We start from the raw sequence: 14271 nt of genomic DNA, 5'->3' as shown, positions 1-14271 counted from the left end.
AGACACAAACACACCCCTTTTAAAGGCGCGCGCGCACACACACACACACACACACATCCGCAGACACACACACACACACACACACACACACACACACACACACATCCGCAGACACACACACACACACACACACGCTCGGGTCCCTCTCTGAGCTCAAAAGCAGGGAAAATTGCGCCACTCTTGGAGCGTCTTTCAAGGGAGGGGGGGCGGGGGGGAAAAGAAGAAGAAAAAAAAAAGTTGAGGAAGACAGAAGAGGACGAACCAAGGGGAGACTCGGATGAAAGCGCCTCCTTCGCTGCCTCTCCTCGCACTGTAAATAGATGGTTATTTATGCGCATAAATGAAACAATCCTAAAAGGTAGCGCTGCGTCTCGCTTTTCTCGGATCCGTAGCGGGGGGGGAGCAAGATCCACGCAACGCTCAGAAAACTTAAAAGACTTTCGGTGTACACTGGACCTTGAGTTTGCCCGATTTTTTTTTTAATTTTTTTTTTCCGTCGCTGTAAACGCAACTACTGGTGTCCGAGTGAGTTTGGACGGTGGAATTTATCTGTTCACTTCAGAATAAAAGCGCCTGCGGCTGGGAAAAGTCAGCTCCCCACCCCACCCCCTCTCCCGCCCCCCCAACCCCCCACCGGTGTCGACAACTTGGTAAGTGCAGTTACGGACACTTTAAAAGAGGAAAGAAAAAAGAAAAAAGTGAGATGTGAGTTTATGCAAGTGAAGGAATTTGTTCCACCTCGTGTTTTTTTTTTTTGGGGGGGGGGGGGGTTTGGAGGGGGGGGGGGGGGTCTGCTCTTTGGGTCTCTGATGTGAATTTCAAAGCCGTGGCTGTAACGTAAAAGGAGCGTGGAGTGATGTCAGGGTACGGTTCGTTTTACAGGTCGGCGGATGATAATGATGTATCGTTAGCAGTGATGGAGTGTGGGGAAATACAAATAAATACGTGGGCGGTAAAAGAGACAGTACTGTCCTGAAGTAGGTGGTGATTGTAGAAAACTAGAAAATATCGACTAATATGTAGGAAAACATGGATGTTTGCGCATTTTGACATCGTTTTGTCCTGTTAGTTTGGAACGAATTGGCGTAAAATCGCATTTAAAGTCTCAAAAACTAACCCAAAGATAATATGGGGAGGGGGGGGGGGGGAATTTTGTTTTAATTAATCACCTCGCAAATAAGTCTTAGAGAGAGTAAAGTGAGTTTTACCCTCCTCTGCGTCCTTTTTCAACATTGAAAGAACAAAACAAAAACACAAAAAAAACAACAACAAAAAAAGAAACGGGATAGAAAAAGAGGCGACGTTCACGGTCTCACGCCTTTAATTAATACGGCACCATATGGTGGAGGTTAGTCGATTCATCTCCCGGTAAAGGCTGCAGTCTCATGCTCTACTGTGTTAATTTCAGAAGTAAAGCCAGTGTGAGGCAATGCCAGCTTTCTGTCTGCACTGGGCCCGGTGCCATGTGAGTCACTGACTCATATCGACCGTCGGTTGCGAGAGCACAGGCGAGTCCATGAAGTGAGAATGAATGGATGAACGAGATTAATATAAGTAATCAAAAATACCAATAGAGCTATTTTTAAACCGCTCCCGTGGAGTTCAAATAGAAATGAATGTGCGTCGTCAAGCTTAATTTCCCGCTGAACCGCCATTTAACGTGAGAAACGTATGCCTATATTCTTATTATAAAATAAGAATTGTTATGATTATCATTACTACATTTGAAGAAAATGATTACGTAAAGATGTGACATTTGTTCTGACATATGTATTTTTAAAACAACCACAGTAGGGTACATTTTCTTTAACGTAATGGATAGGCCTAATTTACACACCTTAACCTATTTGCTCATGTTAAATGGTTCATTTCAGATTTTAAAAAGATTAATGCTTTTTAACCTGAACCTTTAAGGACAAATACACGCCTTTAATTTGAAGTCTCCAGTAAAAAAAAAAAATAAAAAAAATAAGAGAGAATAATAATAATAGAAAAAAAAGTAATACTTTTTTTCAATGCAGAAATTGTGCTCACATTTTTTTCCAGTAAAATGAAAAATGAATAAATCGCGGAGGCCGCGAAGCAGCCTGGCAGGTTGAAACATTGGAGGGGTTCCTCTCATTAAATCTGACTGATTAGATAACACAGCATCCTGCAATAACCTTCCACCTTACAGCCTGACCCCCACTATTTCATTTTGCAGCGGGGATATAGAGGAAGGATGAGGGTGGGGTGGGGGGGGGGGAAGGTTGTGCAGGTACACGCCGTGTAAAACTTAACCTCCAATATCTGCATCTTTTGAATGAAAGAAAAAAAAAAAAAAAAAAAGAAGCCTCGCAGATGATGTAGAGCAGGTGAAGAGAAGAACTGAGGAAAATGGTTAACAGCATGACTGCATGCAAATTCCCCCCGACTTGAATTATCATAAGCAAACAGTGTGAGCCTGGACTAATAAAACCCCATCTGTGTAACTTCATATCGAGGTAGTATGAGGGCTGCGATAATGAATTTTGTAATATCCCACCGACAGACATCTCAATCAGACTCTAATCCCGTGATTTTACTGCGGAATCATTCCACTTCCAACTGCTGCAGGCTGCACCAAAAACACAGAATCCGGCTCATGCGAAACACCACGGATTTTACACACTGTACAAAAATAAATCACCGAAATACAGAACAATACAGAGTGTGGTAGGAAGTCTAATTTGTCTAAAAATCAAATGGGGAAAAACAGCGTAAAAATGAGGAGATTATTTCTTATAAATCAAGTGAGGTTTTCTTGAAAACGTGTTTTTTTTTCTTCTTCTTCTTCTTCTTTCTTGAGCTCAGTGTTTGTGAACAACTGTTTCCTGACACATGTGAAGTTAAACTGGAATTAAATCGATCGCCGAGACCGTGACACGAATTTCTTTTCCCCCCTCCCCTCCACCCCCCCCCCCCCCCCCCAAAAAAAATGACACTTTCAAACCAGAAAGAGACTCGTTAGGACGCACGTTTTGCAACCGGTTGCCATCAGTGCGCACCGCTGACATCCCAACTTTCTGCTCTGAGTTTTTATACTTTTATTTTGACCCCGACATTGTCAATTCTTCCTGCTCTTTACAACGTGGAATATCTGACTTTTAATCGATTTTTGATTTCAGATATTTTCTTTACCAGCATCTTTATTTGCAATCTAATACTCTACTTTGTGCACACAAGTCCCTCGTATTCTGATGTTGAGTCCGTAATGACTGGCTGCACAGGTAGAAGTGTGTGACAGTGAAGCACGCAGGAGGTTATTTACCTGTCTGAAAGACTAATTATGACTCCCTTTTGTCTGTTTTTACAGAAGCGGTTTTTCTCAAATTGTCATAATGGACTCCCACTGTCGCAAACTGGCCACCACCTGCGCGCAAATAGGTGAGTATCAACAGCAATACGCATCGATATGATGGAGCACAAATGATCAAAACGGAAGTTTTAGAAACACAGCTTGATATCACGTGTTTTATCACATCAATTCTTAACAGAAACTATTAGTAAAACAGTTTACAAATAAAGATTTCCAAGTGTGTTACTTTCCAAACATAAGATGTACCATTAATTAGCTGAATCTATTAATAGAGAGATTTTAGCTTTTTAAAATTATTTTTATTATTATTATTTTATTATTAGTGTATTTGAAGATGAATTGAAACAATTGTTATCATTTTGAAAACATTAATCCAAAGTTGAAACACTACAATTTAAGAAAATGAGGCTCTTTGGCATCCTCCGGCAATTAAAATGATTAATAATATAGCTATTATTGCACCTTTGCCAGTGGCACAGATTATAGGGACACTAATATCTTAATATTAAAATGTCACTTTATTATAATTAATTAAGCGATTCTAGCAGTGTGGCCAACTTCATAAGAGAAGCCCAACATCTTTAATTACAGTAAAAAAAAAGAAAAAAAAAAAGTTCTACAAAAAATATAAATCAGTTGTTTTTATGATGATGATATAAATAATCTGCCTTTTCTTCACAATTAAACTCCACTAGAATTGACTTTATAAGTTGTACAGTCTAAAAAAAAAAAAGATGCTGTGTGTTTATACTTTACAGTGAATTTCACTGGTTTGCCTTAAACGGTGGAGATATTTTTGGCCTATTCGTTGGTCAGTGCGCTTGAAGTGTGTCGGTGGAGCCGATTTGTTCGCTGTCTTAGAGCGACACCTGGTGGTCACATGTGGATCAGCAACAGCTCCAAAAGTGCGGCAAGAAGGAGCAGGCAGACCACACTGAGCGTCATCCAATAATTTGATAAGGATGACCAAAGTTAATGGGTCCAATTAAAAGATGGCCACGTATGACCACTTATTCTTGAAATTTTTACATTTACGGGTATTCGGCAGAGCGAGAAAACGGTCAGAAAACAAACATATTTTCACGCCAATACTCCTTAAAAAAAAATATGTATATCTTTTCACCAAAATATAGGAATAGCGTCCCTGAAAACCGATATCAGACTATAGCAAAGCTGCAATCCCGCGCGACACGGCCCGGGACTTGTTAATTATTCTCTGATGTGCTGGGGGGGGGGGGGGGGGAATTACATCAGGTCTTGTTTAGGGTCGCAAATGAATAACCAATAACACTCATTCCGTTTCATTACAGTCGACATTGATGGGTGAGCGTGACAGAGTGCCGCGTGCAATAGCTTCATAGCTGTGAACGACCGTTGATTAACAATAATAAGATCATTTAAATACAAAAAATATGAAAAAAAACAACAACCAAAAAAACAACAACAACAACAACAACAACAACCGGTGAGCAAAAGTGATGGCTGCAAATATAGGCACGCCAGCGTCAACTGTTGTGCTGCTCTAATATATGCAGCGCTCGTGGGATTGACTCCGGGGAAAACTAAATGTATAATGAAAGCCCATTCGTGAGGAGGAATATACTAATGGAGGAATCTGATGTCTCCTTAATCCTATGTAAAAAAAAAAGCCTTGTCGTCGTCCCCCTCCGCTCCCCCCCCCCCCACCCCCCCACACCCCTCCTATATTGACTGAATTGCTAATTAATGGCCCTCTATGGCGGAGGCCTATTGCACGCAGTAATCCGCTGAAGAGAGATGAAGCATTCAGAAGGTAGAAATGAAGAGGAAACCGATAATCCACTTCAAATTTAGTATAAGAAAACGCCTGAAAAAATAAAAAAATAAAAAAAAGGAGCAACGGTTCGCTATTTTAAATATTATTTTATTATAACAAAATAAAAGCCGGAGTCTGGTTTATAGTGCATATTATTTTATTATAACACATTCAAATAAGGCCTAATAATAATAATAATAATTTTGTTTCCACATTCTTTACATTGAACGTTTTTAAATCGGAAGTGTGTTTATTTATTATTGCATTATTTACACCTGTAATAACAAAAGCATGCTAATAAATCTACTGATGTTGGATTAAATTATGATCGGAAGGTGGTTTTATTGCTCTGCAAGAGAAGCCATTGATGTGTGCGTGCGTGCGCGTGCGTGCGTGTGTGTGTGTGTGTGCTTACAGTCTATGGTCTGCTGGTATTTATATATCTGGGGCTTTCACGGGATTAGCCCAGTAACTTCTAAACAGCGCCAAATCCAAATGAATGGGCGTCCGCTTGGACACGTGGAGGTTGGAAGTGTGCTTTTTGTTGATGATGATGATGATGTAGGTGATTCTGATGATGATGATAATGATGATGATCTCTATATTTTAAAGTTTTCACTTGCTTTGGTAACTGGCGTAGTTGTTGCTCGTTTCTTTACGATCTGTCCGCCACTTCAATCACCTGTTAGCCCGTTGACACTCCTCCACCCTCTCACCTAGAAAACTGAAGAGGCGTTTGTTTCATTAGAACTGTTTACTTTGCCTTAATGCGTCACAATCTTTTGGCAATTCGAATTTTTTTTTTTTTTTATGGCTCAGATATCAGCTCAAATTTATTAAAAAAAAAAAAAAAATTATCCTTCAAAAATTATTCCGCAAATGAGATTATTATCACATTAAAAAAAATAAAAAATAAAAAAGCACAGGAGTGTTCGCTGGAAAGGACTCTGTGGTCCAAAGTGAGACGAGATCCAGTTAAGCACCCAGATAACGGAATCCGTCGTCAACATACCGAGTCTGCGTGGGTAACTGCGGGGCTCCGCTGAGGCTGATTTAACGGATATATGAACCTTCAGGTCAAGAGGACCGTCTCATTTGACAACTATGACTGATAATGCTTTTCCTGCGCATGGCGTGAATACAGGGATGTAGTGGATAGTAAACCACCAGTAAACCGAGACAAAACGCGCACTGGACATATTCTTAATGATCACAACTTTAATTAAATCCGCTTTGTTGGAGGTATAGTTTAAGTCATTTCGCCACCCTTGTTACTTGTAGTATCATCATTCCCTCTGAATGAATTATTCGCATGACAATTCAGCACCGCCACGCCTGTATGAACTGCACGAGCCGCACATGTGCTCTTTTTTTAACATAGTGTGCATGTCTGGCAGTTAGCGTCACTTGTCAAGTGCGCACAGACAGCTCGGAGCAGGCAGGCTCGGCGCAGCCTTTCCTTTTGAACTTACATTTGTTTGTCCTTTTCACGGGGTCTTTGTGGTGCAGTCAGTGGTTGTGTTTGATATTCGGTGTGCATTTATTTTCTTTGTGCTTTCAATACAATCCGCTCGGTGGCTGGCTTTATCCACACCGAGTCCCAGAGTAAACTGCAGTGACAGAGCCTGTGTGCATGCAGCTCAGTGTGGGTATCAATAGAACTACATCGTTTTACTGGGCCACTGGACCCATCTCATAAAATGAGGCCAAACTGTGTTATTTTCATTTTTATTTGGTCTTGGGCTGCTGCGCAACGGCACCTCTGAGCACCGTGGGTACACCGTGCGTCCCATCTCTCTTTACATGCTTTTATTTGGAAGAGAAAAAATAAGCGCCAGCCCGCATAAACACACTGGTAGACATATCTCGTTTCTGCAAGCTCCGGTTGGTTGGGCACACCCGTCACATCCACATGGATGTGCCTGTCAGTGAGAATATGGGCGGGCGCAACATGGTGACGTGGAGGTCTGGATAGAGGCGCAGTTGGATAGGCAGTGCGCAGGCAACAGCTGAAATGAACAGTGAGCGGTGTAGAGTGTGTGTGCCTCTGGATCTAATATCACCTACCTGTCCTTGTCACTCTGATAGTCAGCCGAGGTAGCCGCTGTTTTCCACCGATGCCATGGCAAAACTCAATGGCCTATTTTAAAGCCTTTTCCAGCTTTAACAGAAAGAGGGCTTTCTCTCGAGCGCAAGAGGAACCGCGCTGCCGTGCGTTTTTTGGAGAGCTGAACACATTCCGCAGTCGGACTTTCCGCGTATCCTTCCTGCTCTAAAAGGTTGTGCGATTCTTTTTTTTTTTTTTTTTTTTTTTTTTTTACCGATGAACTCTATGAGGGATCCATTAAACGTAGACCATCACCACCAAACAGGGAATAAACTCGCCTCCACACACCACACGGCTCTGGCTATGGCCTCTAGTTTACAGCCGCTGCAGCGGTCTGTGGACTCTAAACACCGGCTTGAGGTGCACACTGTGTCGGACACATCCAGTCCGGAGTCTGTCGGTAAGAACCGCCTGGGGTACAGATGTGCTCGCTCTGCGAGGCACCGCAGATGTCATCCTGATATCAAACAATAGATGGCTCCCATCAATCACCGCAGAGGGAGTTTTACATGCATGCAAATAAGCGATTACAGCTGTCACTTTAGCAGCAGACAATTTGTTTGGCCTGTGTGTGGTTGTTGTCGGGGAAAGTTTCTGTGTTTTGTAAATGACAGACCTCGTCTTGTGTCAACTAAAATTAGTCAAACCTTCACTTATATTCCCACTATGGAGAGTAGATGAAGAGGTTCACTCAAATCTCATAAAACCAAGGAAAATACAAAACCCACAACAAGAAATAAGTAACTGGATTTATTCTATAAAACAGCAATTTAGTTTAATTTCCCACGAGAGTCATGGATCCGGATTTGATTCTGCTCACGCTGTGCGGGCCTTAATCCGCCAAACCCTGATTTAAGTACCCTCCTTTCCTTCCGAACAGAAAAAGAAAAGAGCCAAAATAAAAACGACGACTCCTCAGATGACCCTTCCAAAAAGAAGCGGCAGCGGCGGCAGAGGACTCACTTCACCAGCCAGCAGCTGCAGGAACTGGAAGCCACTTTCCAGCGGAATCGCTACCCGGACATGAGCACGAGGGAGGAGATAGCCGTGTGGACCAACCTCACAGAGGCCAGAGTCAGGGTGAGTATTCTCTTGGGTGTAAACAAAAACAATTGGCGTGTACAATTCCGAGTAATTTGTGCCAATTGTCCGGTTATCCTATTTATATATTATATTTCGCCATAATTTACGCACGAACGGACAACTTTACGCACGGCTGAAATGTCTTTAAAAAAATAAATAACGTAAGACACAATTTTTAAATGAAAAATAAATAAGCAAAGTATTGTTAAAATAAACTGCTGGTGTAAATTCTATTTAATTCTGTTGGCCTTTATGTTTATCAATTAGGCTAAATATAGAATCTCTTGCACGCAGTGCAAAATAATTAACTTTAGCTCAAGTTGTAGTTCTGGGAATTTTTTTTTTAATCTTTTCTGCAATTGTATTTTTCTAATAAAAAAAAAAAAAGGGACAAAATGAGTAGGAGTCCTGCTTACCAATTAAATGCAATTAAACACTAATAAAGTTGTTAACAGTTGAGTAGATTGACATTAGTCGGTGACAGATACCAGTCGTGTTCTCCTGTTCGTGTGAAAGAGGTGCAAAGCTTGTATTTTGCGATTGTCGCCCTGGCGTTGTGTGATTAAGGTCAGCGTGTTTGTGGAAGCTCGCAGAGGAATACACATCCTCTCCCGCATTAAGAAGGTCCAGTGAGACCACAGCGTGTATTCTGCTCCGATAAAGACGCAATCGAGGAGGCGATGTCAGCACAGAAACGGTTAAAAGGTGGAATTTGTTAGGAAATAAGAGTTCTTTTAGCATTAAATTTAGAAGCAATTGCAAAAAAAAAATTAGGATGATAATAAAATATGAAATTTCTAAACTTTTATATTTCCTTTGTCTCTTCAGGTCTGGTTCAAGAACCGGCGAGCCAAGTGGAGGAAACGGGAAAGAAACCAGCAAGCCGAGCTTTGCAAAAACGGCTTCGGCCCACAGTTCAATGGACTCATGCAGCCCTACGAAGACATGTACCCCAGCTACACGTACAACAACTGGGCCGCCAAGGGCCTCACATCCGCCTCTTTATCCACCAAAAGCTTCCCCTTCTTCAACTCCATGAATGTCAACCCCTTGTCCTCGCAGACCATGTTCTCACCGCCCAACTCCATATCCTCCATGACTTCCAGCATGGTGCCATCGGCGGTCACCGGTGTGCCGGGATCCAGCCTCAACAGCCTCAATAACTTGAACAACCTCAGTAACCCGTCTCTTAACTCGGGGGTGCCCACGCCGACGTGTCCCTACGCGCCTCCGACCCCTCCTTATGTGTACAGGGACACTTGTAACTCCAGCCTGGCCAGCCTGAGACTGAAAGCCAAGCAGCACTCGAGTTTTGGATACGCCACTGTGCAGAATCCGGCCGCTAATCTGAGCGCCTGCCAATACGCCGTGGACAGACCAGTCTAATACCTACCCGCACTGCAAAAAATAACCATTTTAGCAAGATATTAGAGGCTTGTAGTGACGCTTAAAGTGATATTTTTTTTCTCTCAAGCGAAGTGAGGAAACCCGGCGGTGAGACCATTTTAACCTTTTTCAGGAAATTTCTTGGTCATCTGGCAAATTCTTTATACGAGTAGGGATTTAATTTCCTTTATTCAGACTTTTTTTTTTTTTTTTTTCCCTCATAACAATGGCACTTGTTCCATAAAAATCCAAAATATATAAAGAAACATGTGAGATTATCCCTCCACATTTTGTTGGTGCATTCATTTTCAGTTATTTTTTAGAGGGGAAAGTGTGATTTTGAGGGTGATTACAACACCAAATGGCTTGTTATGGTGGTCATTTTTTGCAGTGTGTGTGTGTGTGTGTGTGGGTGGGTAATCACAAACAGCCGGCCACAGGAACAAGAGACTACTACAACTACTTTTTTTTTTTTTTTTTTTTCCTTTTCATTTTTCAAAAAAGGGCACTAGAAGACTGAACCACTGAAACAAGCTGAGCTTCAGCTCGGAGTCAAACTGAAACGGGAGTTTTTAGGTTTATTCCCCTTTTGATGAATCCAGGCCTGCTTCACACTGCGCCTCAGTTTAAAATAAAAAGGCCTGTTTTCATTTTTTTTTTTTTCATAGCTCGTCGTGAAGGGTTTTCATGGTGGATTTTGGACGTTAATTGTTGACTGAAAAGGTTGTATATATATTTGAATCATCATCTCCTGTTTGTCGAGGCGAATGCGCGCTATAACCCCTCCAGTCCTCTCCAGGTTCAATTTATCAACGCATGTGGAAGAAAAAAAAAAAAAAAAAAAAAACCTAAAAAGGAATCATGTTTTGCTTGCAAACAAAAGGGAATGTACATACTCAAACGCACCAGTTGTGTGTTTCTAACATATTATAAATTTATTATTAATGTCTGTGTGAATATCGATTTAGAATAGCAATTCTGGATTAAAAAAAAAAAAAAAAAAAAAAAGACGCATCAAAAATGTTCCTGCGACAAATTATTTGGTTTTTGCTCTGTGTATACTATTTGGTACGGAATTATGTTTTTGGTTTTTTTTTTTCCAACATCCAAAAAAACTATTGTGTTTTATTTAATGGAAGTAAATATATTGTTCAAAAACATTCTACTGGGGGACTTTTATTGAATCTTTGTGCTTGTAGTCTGTTAGTGGAGTGGAAAGCAATGACAGTCTGTCTATAGCCTTTCGATTATGTGAGGTACTTGTGCGGCTAATCTATAGAGGAAAACAATGGGCCGCTCCAATACACATAGCACCGAGATGCTCCGTCAGATTAACTGCTGAATACATGTCTGCCTGCCCAGCCAAAGAGCCTCGGCTTGGTCACTGGTGCTTGAAATAACACAGGAATCAACAAAAAAAGAAAAGAAAATAAGGAGTTGGACCACACAACAATGACAGCAGTCCATTAGGTTTTTTGTTTTTGTTTTTTTTCCTGCCTGTGTTTGATCTCAGAAGAGAAAGTATTTTTCCGAAGTGGATTAGTAGAAAAAGAATCCACAACTGCAAATTTGCTCTATTATAAAAGACGTGTTTGAATATATCAGCATGATTTATAAACTGCAACTGTGAGCTCTTAATGTGCACATTTTTAAAAAAGCTATCCTTGCTCCTTTAAAGCGAAATGATCTCGTCTAATTATGCAGCCAATCCCGATTCGTATAGGAGCATCTGTTTGCCTTTCCATCGTTTTCTTTTTTAACGTTGCACTTTTCAAGTCATGCTTCACGGTCCGCAAACGCGACGAAGCAAAACAAACTATGATTCGTAAGCTTAAGCAAACAAGCGCACACGGGAGATACAGAGGTATGTGGGCCCGGTGCTGCACGGCTGGAGGAAGCTAGAGGGGGGGGGGGGGATGAGTGCAGCTTCATCGGCCGCAGGCAGATCGGAGACACCGGGGTGGGGTGTGGGGGGGGGGACACCGGAAAACTTCCCCGCAGAAAGAGACATAAATAATCTGTCTTCGGAGGCTGATCTGGGTGCAGTATGCAGGTTCCCTCATGAAAGTTGTGTGTGTGTTTGTGTTTATGTTCCGTTTTAAAACATCTACTGACCATCAAACTTAACCAGAATATTATGTTAAAAGAATAAAGTGGGCTGCTTGGCGATTGAGCTGATTTAGGATCTGATGTCATGCTAGATGAGGCCTTAGGTCAACTCTCAAGGGGTGGGGGGGGGGGGGGGGGGATTATTATGAGGAGAAATAAATCACAGTTAGTCCAAATGTTGTTTTTTCAAAACAAACACAAGAGAAGAATTCTTCTATTTCCCTCCCTGTGAGCTGCAGTGCGCATCCAAGCGGCCTGAACTCCTCCAATTAGATCTTTCTCTTTTTTGTTGTTGTTGTTGTTTGGAGCACAAGTGTCACCTTTTAGATGGAGTTTGGTAAAGCGGAGCGATAATCAGATGACTGGGGAGGGGGGGGGGGCAAACCCGAGCGAATAAGCAAGTCTGCAGCCTCAATACACATCCACAAAATCAACATGGGAACAGTGGGTGACCTGAAGAGAGGAGACTTCAGTGGGGAAGTGTTCTCTGGGCTGACACGGCGGTCAGGTCTGCTCTCTTCTTTTTCTTTTTTTTTTTTTTTTGGTGCCTCTCCACTTCTTCAAGGTAAGACCTTATTAAAAATGTAATGGATAACAACAACGTTAAGCTGCTGTGGCTGCATCCGCACACACACACACACACAGGTTTTATTCACTAGTTCGTGCTGAGAAATTTCACAAAACACGGCTTTTGTGTGCACCATGGTTGCTTATATTCTGCTCACGTTTCATCTCTAGAATTAATATTCTAAATTCACACACTGCGGAGTCATTTATGCGTCAAACATGCGTCATTTTAAAGTGGAAAAAAAAAAAAAGACATGCTTTCCAGGCTGGAAACCCGAGAAATATGCATGATAATATTTATTAGCATGTAGTTCATGTTCCGACAAAGTTGTAATTCTAAATCTCGGTTTAAAACAAATTCAAACGTCTCCTTCCTCGGTTTTTTTTTTTTTTTTTTTTTTTTTTTAGGGACGGCTAAAACACACGAGTACATGTTGATGTGAGATTTGTTCCGCCAGCTGATTAAAAAAAAAAAAAAAGATTCAACGTGATGAGACTCAACGACTCGACAGCTTTCACCTCCAAATCCACTGGGAATTCAAATAAAAAGCGAAGAAGTGCAAATAACCAAACATGTATCGTTACACCTCCAATCTAAATAATTAACAAGTTCTCAATATTCATGCGGCGGCGGGTTTGGAAGAGACATGACATGGTTAATAATGCTGTATACCAGGGAAGCATGTTTCCTAATTACGCAGTAACGAGGCAGGTTCTTCAGTTTAGTGCACAGCTATGAAACAGTTTTTAATTATTTTTTTTTTTAAAATTTCTGGAAGTTGCCTGATATAATATGCTTTTTAAACCGAGAGGATTTCAGAGCTATTTCCAATTTTAACAGACTAATTCAGAGAAAATTACAACAATATTTAAGAGGTACACACTCAATTTTAGCATAAAATATATGCCTCAAATGAATAGGTAGGTAGGTATTTACTTTATTAATCCCTGAGGGGAAATTTTTTTAATAGCTATATTATTATATATACTATTATATTATTATATCTGAGCCTATATATTTTAGAGGTGATATCATTTTCTGTTTTAAGCAATGCAGTGATGTTTTATAATGCATTTAATGAGGCTAATCAAGCATTTACTGCTGGCTTTTTGTCCATTAAGGATCTCTTTGAATATGTGGAGTTAAAGTTTTTATATTTCTCCAATAAGATTTGGCAGAAAACATTGGAGCAGTGGGGTGTGTGTTAAAATAAGTAATACAGATTCCGGATGTATCAGTGCATGCAGGCTGGTTATGATCAATAGTTTATTTTTTGAAATGGGCAATGAGGCAACAGAGCCAAATTAAATCACAGCAGGCCTCTAGTTGTTAAAGCCAAATTTGTCCACAGGTTAGGGAAGATAGTCATAATTGTAGAAACTGCACGTTAAATCAATTTTTTTTTTTTAAGAAAGCGACAATACACCTTTTATGTATCCAAACATGTACTTGCCGATGTGTGTTCTCACGTGTACGTGTAGTTTTCAGCGAGACGACACTCATATGAGGACTTGTAGGATAATGGCTGCACAGGAGATACAGAGTACCAACACACAATGAGTTTCTGCACTTTTCCCCAGAAGTCCAGCAGTCATGGCAGCAGAGAGGGCTGCTGTGTGTCTGGGGGAGGTGAGTGGTTGAGCTTCTGGCTCTGAACCAATGGCTGGCCAGCGGCCTCAGCTAAAGGTCACATGGTGTGACCTCACACATTCTCACCCTCACCTAAGGCCCGAGGAGAAGTTCTCCGTAACAAGATGCATTGCAGTCCATCTCTGGAACTCTTGAAAAGTATCAACAAATCCACCCGAGTGGACTTTTTTTTTTTTTTTTTTTTTTTAGCAAACTCACGCAAAATGTATCGTCGCATTTGATTTCGATTCACTGCC

General features: G+C 41.1%; 1 protein-coding gene across 3 annotated transcripts; it reads left to right on the top strand.

The window, feature by feature from the left end:
• Nucleotides 1-606: 606 nt before the first annotated feature.
• Nucleotides 607-10868, top strand: pitx2 (paired-like homeodomain 2). 3 transcript variants are annotated; one of them, XM_069701775.1, is made up of 4 exons: nt 607-650; nt 3335-3405; nt 8120-8319; nt 9151-10868. In XM_069701775.1, exons 2-4 carry the CDS (start codon nt 3360-3362, stop codon nt 9706-9708), a joined length of 804 nt encoding a protein of 267 aa, XP_069557876.1. In that variant the 5' UTR covers nt 607-650; nt 3335-3359; the 3' UTR covers nt 9709-10868. The 3 variants fall into 3 exon arrangements, with proteins under 3 accessions (XP_069557876.1, XP_069557877.1, XP_069557875.1); XM_069701776.1 differs by lacking the exon at nt 607-650 and adding an exon at nt 3047-3248; XM_069701774.1 differs by lacking the exons at nt 607-650; nt 3335-3405 and adding an exon at nt 7456-7639.
• The last annotated feature ends 3403 nt before the right edge of the window (nt 10869-14271 follow it).

This window comes from Brachyistius frenatus, unplaced genomic scaffold, assembly GCF_029030835.1.
Source record: "Brachyistius frenatus isolate BFR_SWC_R1_liver_20210118 unplaced genomic scaffold, ASM2903083v1 Contig_38, whole genome shotgun sequence".
Taxonomy (NCBI): domain Eukaryota; kingdom Metazoa; phylum Chordata; class Actinopteri; family Embiotocidae; genus Brachyistius; species Brachyistius frenatus.
Note: the sequence above shows the minus strand (reverse complement) of the source record. Positions and strands in the feature narration are given on the sequence as shown.